The sequence below is a fragment of the Arachis ipaensis genome, chromosome B8 (assembly GCF_059453495.1).
Source record: "Arachis ipaensis isolate K30076 ecotype BB chromosome B8, ASM5945349v1, whole genome shotgun sequence".
In the NCBI taxonomy this organism is placed as follows: domain Eukaryota; kingdom Viridiplantae; phylum Streptophyta; class Magnoliopsida; order Fabales; family Fabaceae; genus Arachis; species Arachis ipaensis.
Genome location: NC_142443.1, coordinates 127,746,173 through 127,768,345, shown reverse-complemented (window position 1 = coordinate 127,768,345; position 22,173 = coordinate 127,746,173). Strand labels below are relative to the sequence as shown.

The 22,173-nt window shown below is 36.6% G+C and overlaps 2 protein-coding genes and 1 non-coding gene across 3 annotated transcripts; all 3 read left to right on the top strand.

The window, feature by feature from the left end:
• Positions 1–94: 94 nt before the first annotated feature.
• On the top strand, positions 95–1,790 carry LOC148549805 (uncharacterized). Its single transcript, XM_088496066.1, has 4 exons — positions 95–304; positions 393–494; positions 619–712; positions 1,537–1,790. Exons 1-4 carry the CDS (start codon positions 146–148, stop codon positions 1,788–1,790), a joined length of 609 nt encoding a protein of 202 aa, XP_088352192.1. The 5' UTR covers positions 95–145.
• A 4,032-nt stretch (positions 1,791–5,822) lies between these two features.
• On the top strand, positions 5,823–7,554 carry LOC148549804 (uncharacterized). The gene is made up of 4 exons (XM_088495790.1): positions 5,823–5,978; positions 6,082–6,174; positions 6,292–6,393; positions 7,177–7,554. Exons 1-4 carry the CDS (start codon positions 5,823–5,825, stop codon positions 7,552–7,554), a joined length of 729 nt encoding a protein of 242 aa, XP_088351916.1.
• Positions 7,555–18,372: 10,818 nt separating this feature from the next.
• LOC148549803 (small nucleolar RNA R71) lies at positions 18,373–18,480 on the top strand. The gene has a single exon (XR_015897670.1). It is a non-coding gene; the product is annotated as a small nucleolar RNA R71 (small nucleolar RNA).
• Positions 18,481–22,173: the final 3,693 nt, after the last annotated feature.

Sequence of the window (22,173 nt, the reverse complement as noted above, 5' to 3'; positions counted from 1 at the left end):
TTGCTGTAACTTCTCCTTCAAGTCTTCTTACACTCACATTTTTTTGGTGTCCTTCTTCTAATGGTTCTATGTCTTTGGCCTATCAGGAAAATTGGAGTGCCGAGACTTCTATCTCATTTGCAGCAGCCGCTGTTTCGGAGAGAAGATGATAAAGGCGTCCCCATTCTATTCCCTGGATGACGCAACATCATTTGCAAGGAAGTTGTGGTTCAATGAGTCCAGTATACAATCATGGCTGGATGCCTTTTCTGGTCGCAGACACCTCACTCAAGCCATTGGTCATGCGCCGGGTTCAATGATGAAGGTTTGAATGTTGCTGCCCACTTTCTAACCAATTTCTTTTTCATGTTCGTGTATGAAATCCAATTCAGTTGATTATGCTTACATTTTAGGAATTGAATCAATGGGACCGTATGTACTGGGCAAAATTTGGGTTTCAGTTTATAACAAGTACGGATACGTGGTGCTCACAGGAAATACTCGACGAGGTGAAGGTAAATGTTCATGATTTACAAAAGTATTTAAATAGCGTACATGAAAGTTCTCGAACTACTTAATTCAATTCTAATTTCAATTTTGCTGCTGTGATAAATTAGAATCACTTGTGTATGTTTGCAGTCACGGCATGAAAACTCCCTTGTTGTTGAACTGGAAATTGCGGCACGGGAGGAATTCAACCTCATAGTACAAGGCCTTGATCGACTATGGGACAGTAAGAAAGACTCGGCCTTTAAGATATTTATATGATCTGAATATGTTTAATCCACTATGAGTTTAACTATTTCAATCACTTAAAATAAATATTAACACATATATGAATTCAGACTTATATATATATATATATATATATATATATATATATATATATATATATATATATATATATATATATATATATATATATACATTCATGATAACTAATTTGATGTAAACCATAATATTTTACGGCCTAGTTAGGTTGCATACGAAAATTTTATCACATGTTGGTCTTATTTGAAATAAATAACTTCCTAAGTGTTCCTCTGAGAGTTAAGATGTTGGAAGGGAAGGGAAGGGAGAAAATGAATGGTTTCATGAATAAATTCTGCTTAATTTCACTCTCCTAGTCCCCTCACTGTCTTCCCTTCCTTTTCATGATTTCAACCAATAGATACACCCTAAGGAACTCACCTGAGATAATAGTGGCATTGACCCTTGTCATAAACCCAAAATGGCAAATAATTCGTAGCAGTACATTAGCTGTTACTCATATTATTGTGTTTTACCTCAGTTCCAATCTGTGCAGAACATCCTGTTCTGATTTGTCTGGTTTGATCTTTTTCCGGATCAATTTGAAAATTGGGTTAACACGTTCTTTTTGCTTATTAGTTGTGTCTTATTTTCTTCCTATCAATACTCTTGTGTCTTCACTAACTAGTTATCCCATTGTTGGCTGACTAAAGAAGCAATTGACTTAGATGTTAAGATTTTTTATCACGCAATTCACACACTTAATCCTCTTAATCCGGGCTTGCTTGGCTACCTTGCAACTATCAGGAATGTCTCGTGAGAATATTCAGAAGGAGTCTGAAGCACCGGGGGAGGTGGTTCCAGATTCATTGGATGGAGAGGATGTTGTCCCTTCCGATAGATCTGATGGCGAGGATGCTGATGGACCCAAGGCTTCCACTCTATCATATGATCTGAATTTGACGCCAGAAGAGAATGAAGATCCTTATAGTGGAATGTCTCCTGAGAAGAGGAATGCATGGCACTTGGCTGTGTGGGCTACTAGATACTTGAACCCTTGAGAATATGTTGGTTAGTCTGAAGAATTGCGGTCTAGGTTGTACAGGGTAGCCAGGACGTGGTGGTTGAACTTTATCTTGACTTTATAACTATTTTCTGTATTACCTTGGATTGTTATTATGCTACATAGAAAGCCACTAATCTACTAGCTTCTTATTATTAATGCCAGTTATATTATTATGAATGAACTATAGTTGATTTATCTAGACTAATACATCCATCACTGGTAGTGGTTTTAATTTACTGTGTTTTTTTGTTTTTCTTAGGTAGAAGTTTAGTGGATAATTCATTCCTATATTAGGCCATATGCAATATGCTGAATTCATGATTACTGTCATCTGATTTTTATATTTAAGCCTTCTTTAGAGTCATTTGTCATTTTGATTTTATATATTTTCCCAAAGGGACTGCAAAGTCTTTTGAAGGGCTTATATATATAAATATAATAAACCTCTGATCACATAGCAAAACTAGAACAGCTTTATTCATATCCATTAATCAAATTAAATAATATACGCTAAGATGCCATCCTCAATTACGAAAAAAAAAAAAAAAAAAAAACCTATGCTATGCCAAATTTAATATAATGTTTGTATATTTTTAGAAACACTTCTTCACTATTAGATGTGATGCTATAGTCATGACCATTCTAGCATGTTCCCCCATCAATTCCAATTATGATAGAACTGGTTCTCCAAGTTGATAATCAATTGTTTCCACTAAAACACTATTCAATGACACATTGACTGATCAAGTAATATATTGATAACTCTTAAAATGAATGAGAATGTGATAGTGGTCAATGGCCCGCTAATAAAAACATAAAAGATTATCAATATAATGTTTAGTAAATTTTTATAATATAGCTTCTAATTCAATGGTTAAAATGAAGACAATTTATACTCCAAAAAGCATGGGTTCAAATCCCATTTCATGAGTTTTAAATTTATTTGCTACTGTTCTATCAATTTTTTTTTTTGTAATTCTTCTATTTATTATTATATAAAGATACTTTAGTTTTTATAATAATTTCTAAATGAATGTAAGAAATTATATACATAATATATTAGATTAAAGTTTATTTTTTATAATATTAAAATCAAAATATATTAAGTGAATTATTTATTAATATAAATTTATCATCTATTTTATATTTTTTAATTTATCTTAAATACATATATTAAACGTAATGGAGAAACAAAGTTATATTATTTACGTTATATGACTTGTATCTTTTATAATTTGGATAAAAATTAGAATTTTTTTTTTTAAAAAACTGATAGAAATGATTCCTTTAAAATTAAATTTAGTTTAAAATAATATTATTAAAAGCAACATTTTTTTTAACTTTGAATTTTAATATGATACTTCCAATTTTATCATTTCGGTCCCCTCTTTATAAGATTTTAGGATCTTCCACTTATTATTATTATTATTATTATTATTATTATTATTATTATTATTATTATTGTTATTATTATTATTATTATTATTGTTTTTGTAAAATTAAAGAATAAGTTCTAAATTTATGTACCATTGAATTTTTAATATATCAGTTTTCTCCCACTTTTATCACTCCCGCGTCTCAGTTTCGTTTTATTTAGGCAATAGTAACTTGGGGAAACAAGTTTTGGACCTATTTCAACCTAATTTCAAAATCCTCATCTCCTGCGCCCTACCACTTCTACTCACTTCTCAAACACTTCATAACCCGCGCAACCATAGCTCCCTGATCTGGCCTGTATTTGTTGTCGTCGAGGAGAACTGCTCTTCTGTATCCTTGTTTTTTCAGCTTCCAGAACCTGCAGGTAACGTCGCTCTCCCTATTATTTTCGTAGTCGTGGGTTTGGAAAGGCTGTTAGGCCCGCCCTCTTTGTTCTGGTAACCACCCCTGTTTCTTCCAATGGCCATTTGTGATGTTCTAATGTGATTGCATTAGGTGTTCTGGGAGGCGTTGAATGAATTTGATTCTCATAAGTGTATTTTAAATCTTAACCCCTTTTACATTGCTGATATTTTCATGAGTAGTGCTACAGTTTAGGAATTTTTCATATCATTATTCCATCTATGTGTTGATACTGTGATGGCTTTTCTTTACTGTGTTAATATTCTCTTAGGGTATGCTTGGGAGTTTAATCTAACTGAAAAGAAAAGATGAAGGGTAGGGATTTGGGAGATTAAGAACACACCGCTGTAGTTCGAAATTTTGTTTTTTAACCAGTTTTTATATACACAAAATTAAAATCGGTATCTAACATTTTTTAAGATAAATTAATGAACTAATTATTAAACTAACGAAACTTAATTTCTTATAGTAATGAAATTATCATAACTTCATAAGGAAAAATGCGAAAAAAAAGGTTCTTCATTATTACATAAAGATATACAGCACTCGCGAAGCACCAATGGCTGTGATCATTCCATGTGCATTTGATTTAAGCATATCGTGGTATATACATAGTTACTTGGTCTGCACAGTAGGCGTGTTATGTCTTGTACCTTCCCCCCTGAGAACACGTTACTTCATTTGTTTATTTTGGTTTCATTTGGTGTTATAACTTCTTTTTGGCCTTAAGGTTCTAAATTTGCTCCTGTAATTATGAATCTCGCTTATAAAAAACAAGTAGAGTATCTGAGCTTATAACCATGTCTTGTGCTGAGTAACTCATAGCGTTGTATACAAGTTAATTTTGTGGGTTATAGTATATATAAACAAAATTTACCCGCATTATATGTTGCTGGAGTTAATGTTTCGATTTTTGGCCTGCATCATGTTATTATGTATATAAGATGGCTAGGAAAGGCCGATTTACCAAAAAGGATAAATCAGGACCAGCATGCTAGCAGTCTCAAAAGGCACCGGCTTCAGTTCCGTCTCCGACTTCGGCTCTCCACCAAGATGACTCTGAAATTCCCCAAGCAAGCTGTGGTAGTGTTCATACAACCGTACGCCCGTTTCGTCCACCGCGCAGTGAACCAAGGCCTGCTCCACAGACGCGCACTTATAGCAGTCAAAACTCGGAGCCGGGACACTTAAACTTGGACGCCAATGCTCAAGAAGTGGATTCTATTGATCAAGAAGTTGACGACAGCTTTGTTGCTTCTAAAGCTCAGAGTCGCAAAGGACGGAAGACAACAGAGTATTGGACTGTTAAGACCATCGGTAACTTTCTTTTTGATTTACCATCTTCAATTTGCGCTATAGTATGTGTTATTTAATTTTCTTCGTGCAAACGGTCTACAATGGAGACATATATAAAGGTTTATAATTGGCTTGTAGATTCCAATGGCACAATCAAGCCGGCTAAACTGAGTGTGAGGGAGGCTATGGAACGGCCCAATGGTAGAAGGATCGTGCTTAGGTTCAACAATGAAAAGCAGGCAGTTGGAGACGAAGCTGGCCTGTTGAGTGGCGTTCTCGGTATGCTTGGATCTGACTACGGTAAATTTCCTATCTGCGAGGAAAGTTGGCGTCACGTTACCACTAAAGAAAAAGTTTATTTCGAATGTGTTAAGGTAAGAGTTTATATCCGATCTAAGTTACATCTGCTTATTCATGATTAGAATTGATTATTTTAGGAATAGTAATTTATTCTTAAATTAAAAGTAACTTAAATATAACACAAAGTGTTTGGATATAAAGTGGTTCATGAATATACCGATTTTATTCACAAACTTCTGTGTACTCTTAAGATATGAGTTGGAATTTTTCCTTTTTAATTTGTTAGCTTGTGGATTTCTGTTAATGACATTATACAATTTTCAATCCCTTTGTGCGTTTTTTTAATCAATATTATATATGAGTCAATAAACATCTTTTACTCCATTTTTTTGGGTTCTGGTCGGTTGGTGCAGCTTCTTCGATTTATTCTTTATTGCTAAAAGATATTTTTGTAATGGATGGCTACCTTTACCTGCTCCTTGACCAGGGAGTGTTACAACAAATATTTTTAACAAATCGTGTCATTTATGCAGCAAATCTTTGAGTTTGATGAAGATAGTGACGGGGTTATAAAAAAAATATTTTGAAAAGTATGGGAAAGTCCTGGAAAGATACAAGGCTGAGATTGTATGATGATTACTACGAGCCAACACTGTCGACTGAAGAAAATATCGAGAACCATCCACCAGGAATTGATCGAGATCACTGGAGATGGTACCTTGATTATCGCACTAAACCTGAGACGAAGGTAAAAATAGTATTTATATTGGTATAACATAGTACAATCACCTTTGCATTGTGTCTTTTTTAAAACAGTTTCTAATCCCCGTTTATCTCTTATGGACCAATAGGAGAAGTGCAGGAAAAATGCGTTAAATCGAAAAAAACAGCTGTATACCCATACTGGCGGTTCAAAAAGCCTGGCTCGACGGAGGGAAGAAGAGGTAGTGTACTTTTTTATTCACTGTTCAGTATTGTACTGCTCTGCATAATCCCCGTTTAATTTTTTATTCTCCCTGATTGCGTGGTCTTCGGTGATGGATTAAACTTTGTTATTTCAGTCAGAACAAGAAGGAAGGATAGTCAGTAGAGGAGAGTTGTGGGTCAAGGTTCACAAAAGAAGGGATGGCTCTTATATTAATGATGAGGCGAGAGAAATTGGTGTAAGTACAACTTAGTATGTTTAGTCATTACATTTATGATTTCTAATGCATCCATAGTTCATTGCTGCTTCTTAGTTGCCTATTCCTTGTGTGCTGAGCTGAAAATAGGTTGTGGGTTTCTTTTCATTCGATGTTTACAAATAAGCTTTTGGGTCCAACGCTTATACATCATGAAGTACACTTGATACATTTGAAAGATTCAATTAATTTACAAAATATCTGAATTTTCAAAAAGGTTCTTTATTTGGGCAGAACTTTTGATAAGTGTGTTATGAATAATGATGTTTTAACAGCTCTAATTATTTGTTTCAAAATATATATGTAACACATGATTAGGAGAAATTATCAAAATTACATGCTGTAACTAGTATTGAATTATTTCTCTGCCCATTTTATTTATTTATTTATTTATGTATTTATACATTTACTTAAATGAGCGATATTCTGAGAGCGTGTAATATGCATAAGTTTAGTAATAGAGAGAGAACAGTAGAAGGTTGGAATCCAAGTTTAGTAATAGAGAAAGAACAGTATAAGTCTTGGAATCCAGGGAGATCTGAATAATGAAATCTATAGCGTACTTGGGTGTCTTGTGGTTCCTCAAATTGATTTTGTGACAGAACTGGAATCCAATCCATTCAAAATTATTCTCTGCTCTCACTTCAGATGTATATCCCTATGCATGCTTATGCTTATCGTATGCCTCAAATATAAACTCAGTTTAAGTTTTAGTTAAGTTGAATGTACATGAATCGGATCTATATTGTTGTTTTATGTCTGTAGGAAAGACTTCTGGAGATTGAGCAACAAGATGAAACTTCTAGAGTCTTGTCTCAAAATGATTCCCTTGCTCAGGTTTTCGGAAGAGAGAAACCGGGTAGAGTGCGTGGAATGGGTATTGGACCGACTCCCAGTCAACTCTTTGGTACAAATTTGCAACCATCAGTAAACAGAGTCCTAGAAGAGGAGACGCAAAGGAAGCTGAATGAACTACAGACAGAACTGGAAGCCGAGAAGTTGAAAAGGAAGGCGATGGAAGATGAAGCAGCAGCAGACAAGAAAAGGATAAAGGTAATGGAGAGTGCTTTGATTTATCTTTTTCAACGACAGGGTGAGGAGCTGCCACCAGAGATTGCTGCAGAGATGTGTTCAGTGGAATGATGCAGTAGAAAATAGTAGTTTAGGATTTAAATTGTTTTGGATGGATGCATACTTTTTTTGAAGTAGACTAGGTAACTCTTAGCAAGAGATCTATTTTGTTGATATTTTGATAAATACATTTTGGTTTTTGGATATTTTTCTGGTTTTGTCACAAGTTTAGATTCTATCCGTCAATACAGTCACTCCTAAAATAATTAGAGATCCAAGGAACCAAATTTATTATAATATTTAAGAAAATTTTATGTGATTTCATAAATAAAAACCCAAATTCTGCGTTTTTTTTTTAATTTTTTCCTTAACTTGGCGGCGGTTTTTAAAACGCCAGAAAGACTAAAAATATATGGCACTTGTATGGTGGATTGCGGCGGTTTGCAACCGCCTATAAACATGGAGACAAACCGGACCTATACTGCGGCGGTTGTACGAAAGCCGCAAAATACATTGATTTAGAGGAAACTGAATTGATTCGCGGCGGTTTTTAAACCGCTGATAAATAAAGTAGAGAATCGTAGAACGTTTATTTTGCGGCGGTTTTTTAACAGATGCCGCGAAGTACGTATTTAGCGGCGGTTATACCAGCGGTTGCTGGAAACCGCCGCTGAACTCAGTCCCAGCGCTCATAACCAGGGCGGTCACCATAGCCGCCGGAAATCTATTTTGCGGCGGTTTAAAACCGCCGCTAAAAGGATAAAAAAGCGCCTCTAAGCCCCGCCTGTGCTGTAGTGTCACAAGACAGACAGAGAAGTAAGGCTCTTCTTCGTTCTTCACTTCTTCTCACTCACATTCAGAGAAGAGAGAAGCAGAAACTCAGAACAGAGACTCAGAGAGAGAAGGAGAGAAAAAAGTCTCGCCGTCGTTGTCATGGTCACCGACGCCCTCCCCCTCGACCTCGCCTCGCCTTCTCCCTCACCCTTGCTTCACCGTGCCTCGCCCTCGCCCTCGCCTCGCCTTGCCTCACCGCACCTGGCCCTTGCCCTCGCCTCTTGTTCCTCGTCGTCGTCGGGGAGGTGGTGGTGGTGGTGGTAATGTTCTTCGCGTTTTCAGCATCACCGCCGCGCCTCCCTTTCCCTTCCCTCCCTACTCTCTACTATCCAAATTCACTGCCACCACCACCATGCGGCTCCACCGTCACTGCCATCACAGGTAAGTTAAGATTCAAGTTTCCAATTCCTGTTCTATTTCATCACAATCCCTAATTTTCAAATTCATCACAATTCCTACTTTTCAAATTCATCATAAACCCATGCAGTGGTTTCCGTTGAGGCTGAAGGAGGTTGTCACCGAACTGCTCTCCTCCCTACATCGCTGCTGTTACTGCAACCACGCACCTTTCTCTAATCTTTGTTCTTGTTTTTGTTATGTTCTTGTTTTTGAATTGTTGTTGCTTTTTTCATTTTTCATTTTTTATTTTTTTAAATCAGAATCTGTTGTTGTTGTTCTTAGATTTGAAGCTTGTTTTTGTTCTGTTGTTGTTTCTGGATTGCTTTTGGATGCTATTATTTTTTTTATTCTTTTTATTTTTGTTTTTAAATCTGAATCTGTTGTTGTTGTTATTGTTGGATTTGAAAATTTAATGTTGTTCATCACAATCTCTAATTTTCTAATTTTTGTTCTTGTTTTTGTTCATCATAATCTTGAGTTTTGTTAATTGTATTTAAGGATTTGTAATTTTAAATTTTGTTAATGGAAGAAGAAGGATTTATAATTTGAATTTTGTTAATAGTAGAAAAAGATGAGGAAGAAGAGTAGTGAATCGGTGGAAAGGAGGCATTTTTGTCATTTAAAAAAATTATTAAAAAAGACAACTTTAATACCGTTTTAAAATGTTGGAGACGATTTTAAATCCAAAATAACATTGAGAACAAATTTAATTCCAATCCTAAAAATTAGAAACCAAAACAATACTTACCCCATTTAACTATATAAACTTTCAAATTATATTTTACTAATTTATCCACATTTAAAATAGCCTCTATAAAAATGTTAGATAAGCACGACTTTTTTGAAATAAAATCTAATAAGATTTTCTTCGCTTTGTATTTTTTAACCGTTTACACTTCCTTTCATTCTTCTTTCTTTTTCTTTTTCTTTTTTTTTTATGTCTTTTCCTTATTCTTCTTATGCTCTACTGTATTTTTCTCCAATTTTTCTTATCTATTCTACTTCTTTTACATCTTCTATATTTTATTCTTTCTCTTTCACTACGTGCGTCCCCTCCTTTTTCTTCTCCTTCATTCATTCTTTCTTTCTTCACTTATAAAAACAAAGAAAAAATTTATTTTAGGTAAACAAATATATATATATATATATATATATATATATATATATATATATATATATATAACTTTTCAAGATAAACATAGAACTTTAAACTCACAAAAAAATTTAAAGACAAATCACATAAAAAAACAAATTAGATGTCAAAATTACATGGATCCCCTAAAACAAAAAAAGTTACGTATATATCTTCATTCACATTTATGTATAATTTGAATTAACTAAAAAATTCTATTTATCCACTATAATAGTAAATTGAATCAACAAGATTCAAATTACTAGGTGTATATATAAATCGATATTAGTAGATTCGATTTGTTATGGATTGCAATTTGAATTTTTTCTACCCATGATAAATTGAAACAAGGTACTTCGATCTAATATCATGGTTTATGCCCCCTAGTAATTCAAATTCAATGACTTCGATTTAGCAGTAACTTTCGATAGTGGTAAATCAAATTCACTAACTTCGATTTAGTATATATATATATATATATATATGGCTATATAAATAATTTGAATTCACTTATTTCGAATTATATTTCACTAAATTTCACCCTCCAAAACGCTGGTTTCAGAGAAAAGTTAGGGAAAAAATCACAAGATTCAAACTGTGAAAATAAAAGACGATCTGAATCGTATCTATTGATTGGATGAAGTCACCCACATTGCTGGTAGCATCCATGAAGAGGTTAGTTAATGAAATTTAATTTCGTTAAGAAATAAAGAATTGTTAATAATATTAATTCGATTAGAATTTGATTGTACGCATTATTAGAATTTTTAAACTTCAAATGGTAGCTTGAGTAGTGATTTAGTAGTTTGTTAGAACATTGAAGACTACAAATACAAGTTGGAGGAGTGATAAATAAGTGTTAGTTAGAGTAGTGATATGAGGTTCGGTTAGAATTTGTAATTTTTAAATGTTAGAAGTTTAGCTAGGGTAGAAGTTTTGTCAGAGTTTAATTTAATTTAATTTGGGTTTCAAGTGTTAGATTAACTAGGTAGTAGAAGGTTATGAAGGAATCAATTTGATTTAATTTATTTAAATTTAATTTAATTCCTAAATGTTAGATTAACAAGGCGCTACAAGTTTAGTTATAGTTTAATTTTTTAATTTACGTCTTAAATATTAGATTAAGTATGTTATATTAGAATTTAATTTAATTTAGGATAATTAAGTTTAATTTAATTTAATTCTTAAATGTTACATTATCTATGTCTAGGTCTGCAATATAGTTTACATTAAAGTATGCTTTTATTAGAAGTCTCAATTTTAGGTGATTTTTGTTTTCTAAATTATTATGGTTCTTAGAAAACTTTTTCATCGTCATGCAGCCCACCGTTGTATCACTAGAATGAGAAAGTAGCATGGTATGCCCTTAGACGAAAGGATCATGCTGTATCTACAGATGGCCGGCTTAGCCCATTTAGCGAGGCTCAACGACCACTAGTTTAGGTTGGATGAGCGGTTGGTCAGTGCTTTTGTTGAGCGATGGCATCCTGAGACCCATACCTTCCATATGCCATTTGGGGAGTGCACGATTACACTACAGGATGTGGCATACCAGTTAGACCTCTCCATAGACGGAGAGTATGTTAGTGGATATCTGACAGACTTCAAGCAGTACATTGACAGTGGCTAACCTGCATGGGATTGGTTTGTGGAGTTATTGGGTGTGTTGTCTCTGCAGACTGCATCGACAAGTTCACTGTGAAGTGCACTTGGATGAAGGAGACATTCAGTGACCTTCCCCAGGACGTGGATGAGGAGACAGTCAGGAGGTACACGAGAGCGTACATCATGATGCTACTATCAACGCAGTTCTTCGGTGACAAGTCCGGTACACACATGCATATTAGGTAGCCACCGTACGTAGCAAGATTATTAGAGGACATGGGTAGATATAGTTGGGGATCCGCTGCTCTATCGTGGTTATACTGGTGCTTATGCCGTATGTCCAACAGGAACGTGGTTAAGTTGGCCGTTCTATTACAGCTTTTCCAGTCATAGATCTTCTGCAGTTCCTGGGTTTCAGGCCTGATGGGTTTAACGCCTTTCATTGGCCGTTGGCGATGAGGTACTTAATGGTTTATAGTTGTTATATTTAGTAATTTATATTAAATATTATTGTCGTTATTTATAACATGTATTGGGTGTCAGGTGGTCTGGTTTTCAGCCAACATTGAGCGAGAAGGGGCCGAGAGTCGTGCAGTGGAGGCTCAGGATAGATTTACTCCAGATTGCGGGTGTGAGTGGTTTAGCTTTCAAGAATTCAATGTAAAGTTTTTTTAACATACTTACTGGATGTAAATTGACGTGCAATACCCATTGGTCTGATCTTTACCAGTTCGTGTGGATGCCATATAGTGGACCACATGTTTTTAGGTCGTTCATCCCGAGATACTGGATCCCCGACATACGATACTATGGAGGGCTATGACGGCATTGATCTATTTTACTATGATAGAGTGGCATCAGGTGGATAGGGTGCTACCACAGCTTGGTGGAGTACATCATCCCCCACTACCCGCACTCGACATTGATTTTCTGATGTCTAAGAATGGTCGAGGTGGAGACTGATGGTTTCCGAACACGTTACAGAGCTGGCATATTCGTGCACAAAATTGTGATTACACTTTGATTATGTAAAATTCATTGCTCTTTCTTTCCCTGGCAATGGCGCCAAAAACATGATGCCAATACCATGGTTCACAACTTCGCACAACTAACCAGCAAGTGCACTGGGTCGTCCAAGTAATACCTTACGTGAGTAAGAGTCGAATCCCACGGAGATTGTTGGTATGAAGCAAGCTATAGTCACCTTGTAAATCTCAATCAGGCAGATATAAAATAGTAATGGGGTTTTCGAAATTAATACTAAAATAAGGATAGAAATACTTATGTAAATCATTGGTGAGAATTTCAGATAAGCGTATGGAGATGCATTCGTTCCTCTGAACCTCTGCTTTCCTGCTGTCTTCATCCAATCAATCTTACTCCTTTCTATGGCTGGCTTTATGTAAGGATGTCACCGGTGCCAATGGCTACTTTCGATCTCTCTCGGAAAAATGGTCCAAATGCTCTGTCACAGCACGGCTAATCGTCTGGAGGCATCACCCTTGTCGTTGGTTGCATCCTATTCCTCTCTGTGAAAATGGTCCGATGCGCTGTCACTGCATGGCTAATCATCTTGGAGGTTCTCGATCGTACTGGAATAGGATTTACTATCCTTTTGCGTCTGTCACTACGCCCAGCACTCGCGAGTTTGGAGTTCGTCACAGTCATTCAATCCCAGAGTCCTACTCGAAATACCACGGACAAGGTTTAGACTTTCCAGACTCTCATGAATGCCGCCATCAATCTAGCTTATACCACGAAGATTCTAATTAAGAGATCTAAGAGATACTCATTCAATCTAAAGTAGAACGGAAGTGGTTGTCAGGCACGCGTTCATAGGGAATGATGATGATTGTCACGTTCATCACATTCAGGTTGAAGTGCGAATGAATATCTTAGAAGCGAAATAAGATGAATTGAATAGAAAACAGTAGTACTTTGCATTAATCTTTGAGGAACAGCAGAGCTCCACACCTTAATCTATGGAGTGCAGAAACTCTACCGTTGAAAATACATAAGTGAAAGGTCCAGGCATGGCCGAATGGCCAGCCCCTCTGATCTAAGAACCAGGCGTCCAAAGATGATTCAAAAGATCTCTAATACAATAGTAAAATGTCCTATTTATAATAAACTAGCTACTAGGGTTTACAGAAGTAAGTAATTGATGCATAAATCCACTTTCGGGGCCCACTTGGTGTGTGCTTGAGCTAAGCTTGAGTGTTACACGTGTAGAGGTCATTCCTGGAGTTGAACGCTAGTTTTGGTGCCAGTTTGGGCGTTGAACTCCACTTTGCAACTTGTTTCTGGCGCTGGATGCCAGAATTGGGCAGAGAACTGGCGTTGAACGCCAGTTTGCGTCATCTAAACTTGGGCAAAGTATGGACTATTATACATTTCTGGAAAGCCCTGGATGTCTACTTTCCAACGCAATTGGAAGCGCGCCATTTCGAGTTCTGTAGCTCCAGAAAATCTACTTTGAGTGCAGGGAGGTCAGAATCCAACAGTATCAGCAGTCCTTCTTCAACCTCTGAATCTGATTTTTGCTCAAGTCCCTCAATTTCAGTCAGAAAATACCTGAAATTACAGAAAAACACACAAACTCATAGTAAAGTCCAGAAATGTGAATTTAACATAAAAACTAATGAAAACATCCCTAAAAGTAACTAGATCCTACTAAAACCATACTAAAAACAATGCCAAAAAGCGTATAAATTATCCGCTCATCACAACACCAAACTTAAATTGTTGCTTGTCCCCAAGCAACTGAAAATCAAGTAGGATAAAAAGAAGAGAATATACTATAAATTCCAAACTGTCAATGAAACATAGCTCCAATCAAATGAGCGGGACTTATAGCTTTTTGCCTCTTGAATAGTGTTGGCATCTCACTTTATCCATTGAGGTTCAGAATGATTGGCATCTATAGGAACTCAGAGTTCAGATAGTGTTATTGATTCTCCTAGTTCAGTATGATGATTCTTGAACACAGCTATTTTATGAGTCTTGGCCGTGGCCCTAAGCACTTTGTTTTCCAGTATTACCACCGGATACATAAATGCCACAGACTCATAATTGGATGAACCTTTTCAGATTGTGACTCAGCTTTGCTAAAGTCCCCAATTAGAGGTGTTCAGGGTTCTTAAGCACACTCTTTTTTTGCTTTGGACCTTGACTTTAACCGCTCAGTCTCAAGTTTTCACTTGACACCTACACGCCACAAGCACATGGTTAGGGACAGCTTGGTTTAGCCGCTTAGACCAGGATTTTATTCCTTTAGGCCCTCCTATCCACTGATGCTCAAAGCCTTGGGATCCTTTTTATTTGCCCTTACCTTTTGGTTTTAAGGGTTATTGGTTTTTTGCTCTTGCCTCTTGGTTTTAAGAGCTTTTGGCTTTTTCTGCTTGCTTTTTCTTTTCTTTCTATATATATATTTTTTTTTCGCCTATTTTTTTTTCTGCAAGCTTTGTTCTTTGCTGCTTTTTCTTGCTTCAAGAATCATTTTTATGATTTTTCAGATTATCAAATAACATGTCTCCTAGTCATTATTCTTTCAAGAGCCAACATATTTAACATTCTTAAACAACAACTTCAAAAGACATATGCACTGTTCAAGCATACATTCAGAAAACAAGAAGCATTGTCACCACGTCAATATAATTAAGCTAAGTTCAAGGATAAATTCAAAACTCATGTACTTCTTGTTCTTTTGAATTAAAACATTTTTCATTTAAGAAAGGTGATGGATTCATAGGACATTCATAACTTTAAGACATAGTTACTAACTACTAATGATCATGTAATGAAGACACAAACATAGATAAGCACTTAACATAGAAAACGAAAAACAGAGAAAGTAAGAACAAGGAATGAATCCACCTTAGTGATGGTGGCGTTTCCTTCTTGAGGAACCAATGATGTCCTTGAGCTCTTCTATGTCTCTTCCTTGTCTTTGTTGCTCCTCCCTCATTGCTTTTTGATCTTCTCTTATTTCATGAAGGATGATGGAGTGCTCTTGATGTTCCACCCTTAGTTGTTCCATATTGGAACTCAATTCTCCTAGGGAGGTGTTGATTTGCTCCCAATAGTTTTGTGGAGGAAAATGCATTTGAGGCATCTCCGGGATCTCATGGTGATGAGCTTCCTGCGCCTCTTGAGATCCATGAATGGGCTCTCTTGCTTGAAAGGGACCTCGGGGATCACCTTCTTCTTGGCCACAACATCATAGAAGTGGTCTTGATGGGCTTTGGAGATGAACCTTTCCATCTCCCATGACTCGGAGGTGGAAGCTTTTGTCTTCCCTTTCCCTTTTCTAGAGGATTCTCCGGTCTTAGGTGCCATCAATGGTAATGGAAAAACAAAAAGCTTATGCTTTTACCAGACCAAACTTAAAATATTGCTCGCCCTCGAGCAAGAAAAGAAAGAATTAGATGAAGAAGAAGAAGAAATGGAGGAGAGGGAGAAGGGGTTGTGTTTTGGCCAAGAAGAGAAGAGAAGGTTGTGTTGTATGAAAATGAGGAAGAATGGAGGGTTATATATAGGGATGGGAGGTGGGTGAAGGTTCGGCCATTTAGGGTGGGTTTGGGTGGGAAATTGATTTTGAATTTTGAAGGTAGGTGGAGTTTATGAGGTAGGTTTATGGGGAAGAGTGGATGGATGTGAGTGGTGAGGAGGTGATGGGGAAGAGAGATTGAGGTGATTGGTGAAGGGTTTTGGGGAAGAGTGTTTATGGGATTTTGTGAAGGAGGGGTGAGAAGAAGTGAGTGGAGGTAGGTGGGGATCCTGTGGGGTCCATAGATCCTGAGGTGATCCTGTGGGGTCCACAGATCCTGAGGTGTTCAAGGATTTACAATCTTGCACCAAATTAGGCATGTAAAATGCCCTTGCACACAACTCTGGGCGTTCAGCGCCAGGTTGGTGCCCATTTTGGGCGTTCAACGCCTATTTGTTGCCCATTTCTAGCGTTGAACGCCAAAACCATGCTTGTTCTAGGCGTTCAGCGCCAGCTCCTCTCCAGGGTGCAATTCTGGCGTTCAGCGCCTAGATGATGCCCATTTTGGGCGTTCAGCGCCCAGATACTGCCCATTTTGGGCGTTCAGCGCCAGAACCATGCTCTGTTCTGGCGTTGAATGCCAGGCAGATGCTTCCTCCAGGGTGTGATTTTTCTTCTGCTGTTTTTGATTCCGTTTTCAATTTTTATATTTATTTTGTGACTCCACATGATCATGAACCTATAAAGACATATAACTAAGAAAAATATAGTTAGATAAATAAAAATTGGGTTGCCTCCCAACAAGCGCTTCTTTAATGTCAATAGCTTGACAGTGGGCTCTCATGGAGCCTCACAGATGTGCAGAGCTTTGTTGAGACTCGCCAACACCAAACTTAGAGTTTGGATATGGGAGTTCAACACCAAACTTAGAGTTTGGTTGTGGCCTCCCAACACCAAACTTAGAGTTTGACTGTAGGGGCTTTGTTTGACTCTGCTTTGAGAGAAGCTTTTTCTGCTTCCTCTCCATGGATGCAGAGAGAGATCCTTGAGTTGCAAACACAATGTTGTCCTTATTTAATTGAAGGATCAATTCTCCTCTGTCCACATCAATCACAGCTCTTTCTGTGGCTAGGAAAGGCCTTCCTAGGATGATGGATTCATCCTCTTCCTTTCCAGTGTCTAGGACTATGAAATCAGCAGGGATGTAAAGGCCTTCAACCTTTACTAACACGTCCTCTACTTGTCCATAAGCCTGTTTTCTTGAATTGTCTGCCATCTCTAATGAGATTTTAGCAGCTTGCACCCCATAGATTCCCAGTTTCTCTATTACAGAGAGAGGCATGAGGTTTATCCCTGAACCAAGATCACACAGAGCCTTAAAGATCATGGTGCCTATGGTACAAGGTATTATGAACTTTCCAGGATCCTGTCTCTTCTGAGGCAATGTCAGTTGATCCAGATCACTTAGTTCATTGGTGAACAAGGGAGGTTCATCTTCCCAAGTGTCAATACCAAATAATTTGGCATTTAGCTTCATGATTGCACCAAGGAACTTGGCAGCTTGCTCTTTAGTGACATCCTCATTCTCTTCATAAGAGGAATACTCATCAGAGCTCATGAAGGGCATAAGGAGGTTCAATGGAATCTCTATGGTCTCTAGATGAGCCTCAGATTCCTTTGGTTCCTCAGAGGAAAACTCCTTATTGATCACTGGACGTCCCAGGAGGTCTTCCCCCTTGGGATTCACGTCCTCCTCTCCCTCTTTGGGTTTGGCCATTTTGGTTATGTCAATGGCCTTACACTCTCCTTACATTCATGAAACTCACAGTGGCCTTAGATAGATCAGAGACTAAGTTTGCTATACTAGATGGATTCTGCTCAGAATTCTCTGTCTGTTGCTGAGTGGATGATGGAAAAGGCTTGCTATTGCTAAACCTGTTTCTTCCACCATTATTAAAGCCTTGTTGAGGCTTTTGATCCTTCCATGAGAAATTTGGATGATTTCTCCATGATGAGTTATAGGTGTTTCCATAAGGTTCACCTAAGTAATTCACCTCTGCTATTGCAGGGTTCTCAGGATCATAAGCTTCTTCTTCTTCAGAAGATGCCTCTTGAGTACTGTTGGATGCAGCTTGCATTCCATTCAGACTCTGGGAAATTATATTGACTTGCTGAGTCAATATTTTATTCTGAGCCAATATGGCATTTAAAGTATCAATTTCAAGAACTGCCTTTTTCATAGGCGTCCCATTATTCCAGGATTCCTCTCAGAAGTGTACATGAACTGGTTATTAGCAACCATGTCAATGAGTTCTTGAGCTTCTGCAGGCGTTTTCTTTAGGTGAATGGATCCACCTACAGAGGTATCCAATGACATCTTTGATAACTCAGACAGACCATCATAGAATATATCCAGGATGGTCCATTCTGAAAGCATGTCAGAAGGACACTTTTTGGTCAACTGTTTGTATCTTTCCCAAGCTTCATAGAGGGATTCACCTTCTTTCTGTCTAAAGGTCTGAACATCCACTCTAAGCTTGCTCAGCTTTTGAGGAGGAAAGAACTTGGCTAAGAAAGTCGTGACCAGCTTATCCCAAGAGTTCAGGCTGTCTTTGGGTTGAGAGTCCAACCACACTCTAGCTCTGTCTCTTACAGCAAAAGGGAAAAGCATGAGCCTGTAGACTTCAGGATCTACTCCATTAGTCTTAACAGTATCACAGATCTGCAAGAATTCAGTTAAGAACTGAAAAGGATCTTCAGATGGAAGTCCATGAAACTTGCAGTTCTGCTGCATCAGAGAAACTAGCTGAGGTTTCAGCTCAAAATTGTTTGCTCCAATGGCAGGAATGGAGATGCTTCTTCCATGTAAATTGGAATTAGGTGCAGTAAAGTCACCAAGCATCCTCCTTGCATTATTGTTGTTGGGTTCGGCTGCCATCTCCTTTACTTGTTCGAAATTTTCAATAAGGTTGTCTCTGGATTGTTGTAATTTAGCTTCTCTTAGTTTCCTCTTCAGAGTCCTTTCAGGTTCTGGATTAGCTTCAACAAGAATGCCTTTTTCTTTGTCCCTGCTCATAAGAAAGAGAAGAGAAAAAGAAAAGAAGAGGAATCCTCTATGTCACAGTAAAGAGGTTCCTTATTGTTAGTAGAAGAAGAGAAGAAGAAAAATTCGAACACAGATAGAAGCGGGGGTTCGAATTTGGTGAGTGATGTGAGGAAGAGATGTTAGTAGATGAATAGAATAAGATGAGAGAGGGAGAGGATTTTCGAAAATAATTTTTGAAAAAGAGTTAGTGATTTTCGAAAATAGTTTTTGAAAAAGGTTAGTAATTTTTCGAAAATAAAAGATCAAAAATTAAAATAATTAGTTAATTAAAAAGAATTTTTTGAAAAAGAGGGAAGATATTTTCGAAAATTAGAGAGAGAGAGTTAGTTAGGTAGTTTTGAAAAAGATAAGAAAACAAACAAAAAGTTAGTTAGTTAGTTGAAACAAATTTTGAAAAGATAAGAAGTTAGGAAGTTAGAAAAGATATTTTGAAATCAAATTTTTGAAAAAGATAAGATAAGAAGATATTTTTGAAAAGATATGATAGAAATTAGTTTTTGAAAAAGATTTGATTTTTAAAATCTCAATTAATGACTTGATTCACAAGAAATCACAAGATATGATTCTAGAACTTAAAGTTTGAATCTTTCTTAACAAGTAAGTAACAAACTTGAAATTTTTGAATCAAAACATTAATTGATGATGTTATTTTCGAAAATTATGATATAAAATTAAGAAAAAGATTTTTGAAAAATATTTTTATAATTTTCGAAAATAACTAAGAAAAATGAAAAAGATTTGATTTTTGAAAAAGATTTTGAAAAAGATAAGATTTTTAAATTGAAAATTTGATTTGACTCATAAAAACAACTAGATTTTAAAAAATTTTGAAAAAGTCAAATCTAATTTTCGAAATTTTAAGAGAGAAAAAGGGAAAGATATTTTTTTTATTTTTGAATTTTTATGATGAGAGAGAAAAACAAGACAAATGATGCAATGCATGAAAGTTATGGATCAAAACAATGAATGCATGCAAGAATGCTATGAATGTCAAGATGAACACCAAGAACACTATGAAGATCATGATGAACATCAAGAACACATTTTTGAAAAATTTTTAATGCAAAGAAAACATGCAGGACACCAAACTTAGAAATCTTTAATGCTTAGGCACTAAGAATTCAAGAATGCATATGAAAAACACCATACAACACAAAACAAGAAAACATCAAGATCAAACAAGAAGACTTACCAAGAACAACTTGAAGATCATGAAGAACACTATGAATGCATGAAAATTTTTGAAAAATGCAAGATGAGTATGCAATTGACACCAAACTTATAACATGACTCAAGACTCAAACAAAAAACACAAAAAATATTTTTGATTTTTATGATTTTCTAATTTTTTTGTCTTTTTTTTCGAAAATTAATTGAAAAACAAAAATAAGGATTCCAAAATTTTTAATATGAATTCCAGGAATCTTGCCATGTTAGTCTAAAGCTCCAATCTGAGGGTTAGACATGGCTTAATAGCCAGTCAAGCTTTAGCAGAACTTTACGTTCAGCAGCCAATTTGCTAAGAAAGATAAATAAGCTCTTCTCTTGAGTCCAAAAGAATTGAGACATGGCTTTACAGCCAGCCAGGCTTCAACATGCTTCATGAAATACTAGAATTCATTCTTAAAAATTCTGAAGAAAAATATATTTTTGAAAACATTTTTTTTTGAAAACATTTTTATTTATTTTTTTCGAAAACAAAGGAGAAATTTTTGAAAGAAATTTTTTTTTTGAAAATTTTTGAAAACTTTTTGAAAAGAAAACGAAAAGAAAATTACCTAATCTGAGCAACAGGATGAACCGTCAGTTGTCCAAACTCGAACAATCCCCGGTAACGGCGCTAAAAACTTGGTGCACGAAATTGTGATTACACTTTGATTATGTAAAATTCATTGCTCTTTCTTTCCCTGGCAATGGCGCCAAAAACATGATGCCAATACCATGGTTCACAACTTCGCACAACTAACCAGCAAGTGTACTGGGTCGTCCAAGTAATACCTTACGTGAGTAAGGGTCGAATCCCACGGAGATTGTTGGTATGAAGCAAGTTATAGTCACCTTGTAAATCTCAGTTAGGCAGATATAAAATAGTAATGGGGTTTTCGAAATTAATACTAAAATAAGGATAGAAATACTTATGTAAATCATTGGTGAGAATTTCAGATAAGCGTATGGAGATGCATTCGTTCCTCTGAACCTCTGCTTTCCTGCTGTCTTCATCCAATCAATCTTACTCCTTTCTATGGCTGGCTTTATGTAAGGATGTCACCGGTGCCAATGGCTACTTTCGATCTCTCTCGGGAAAATGGTCCAAATGCTCTGTCACAGCACGGCTAATCGTTTGGAGGCATCACCCTTGTCGTTGGTTGCATCCTATTCCTCTCTGTGAAAATGGTACGATGCGTTGTCACTGCATGGCTAATCATCTTGGAGGTTCTCGATCGTACTGGAATAGGATTTACTATCCTTTTGCGTCTGTCACTACGCCCAGCACTCGCGAGTTTGGAGTTCGTCACAGTCATTCAATCCCAGAGTCCTACTCGGAATACCACGGACAAGGTTTAGACTTTCCGGACTCTCATGAATGCCGCCATCAATCTAGCTTATACCACGAAGATTCTGATTAAGAGATCTAAGAGATACTCATTCAATCTAAAGTAGAACGGAAGTGGTTGTCAGGCACGCGTTCATAGGGAATGATGATGATTGTCACGTTCATCACATTCAGGTTGAAGTGCGAATGAATATCTTAGAAGCAAAATAAGATGAATTGAATAGAAAACAGTAGTACTTTGCATTAATCTTTGAGGAACAGCAGAGCTCCACACCTTAATCTATGGAGTGCAGAAACTCTACCGTTGAAAATACATAAGTGAAAGGTCCAGGCATGGCCGAATGGCCAGCCCCTCTGATCTAAGAACCAGGCGTCCAAAGATGATTCAAAAGATCTCTAATACAATAGTAAAATGTCCTATTTATAATAAACTAGCTACTAGGATTTACAGAAGTAAGTAATTGATGCGTAAATCCACTTTCGGGGCCCACTTGGTGTGTGCTTGGGCTGAGCTTGAGTGTTACACGTGTAGAGGTCATTCCTGGAGTTGAACGCCAGTTTTGGTGCCAGTT

Bases quoted from the DNA above. Each gene is read 5' to 3' on its own strand.
- LOC148549805 (XM_088496066.1), top strand. From the start codon at position 146: ATGATAAAGGCGTCCCCATTCTATTCCCTGGATGACGCAACATCATTT. The intron at 305-392 runs GTTTGAATGTTG...CTTACATTTTAG, and splicing joins CGCCGGGTTCAATGATGAAG to GAATTGAATCAATGGGACCG. The intron at 495-618 runs GTAAATGTTCAT...GTATGTTTGCAG, and splicing joins AAATACTCGACGAGGTGAAG to TCACGGCATGAAAACTCCCT.
- LOC148549804 (XM_088495790.1), top strand. From the start codon at position 5,823: ATGGGAAAGTCCTGGAAAGATACAAGGCTGAGATTGTATGATGATTAC. The intron at 5,979-6,081 runs GTAAAAATAGTA...ATGGACCAATAG, and splicing joins GCACTAAACCTGAGACGAAG to GAGAAGTGCAGGAAAAATGC. The intron at 6,175-6,291 runs GTAGTGTACTTT...TTGTTATTTCAG, and splicing joins CTCGACGGAGGGAAGAAGAG to TCAGAACAAGAAGGAAGGAT.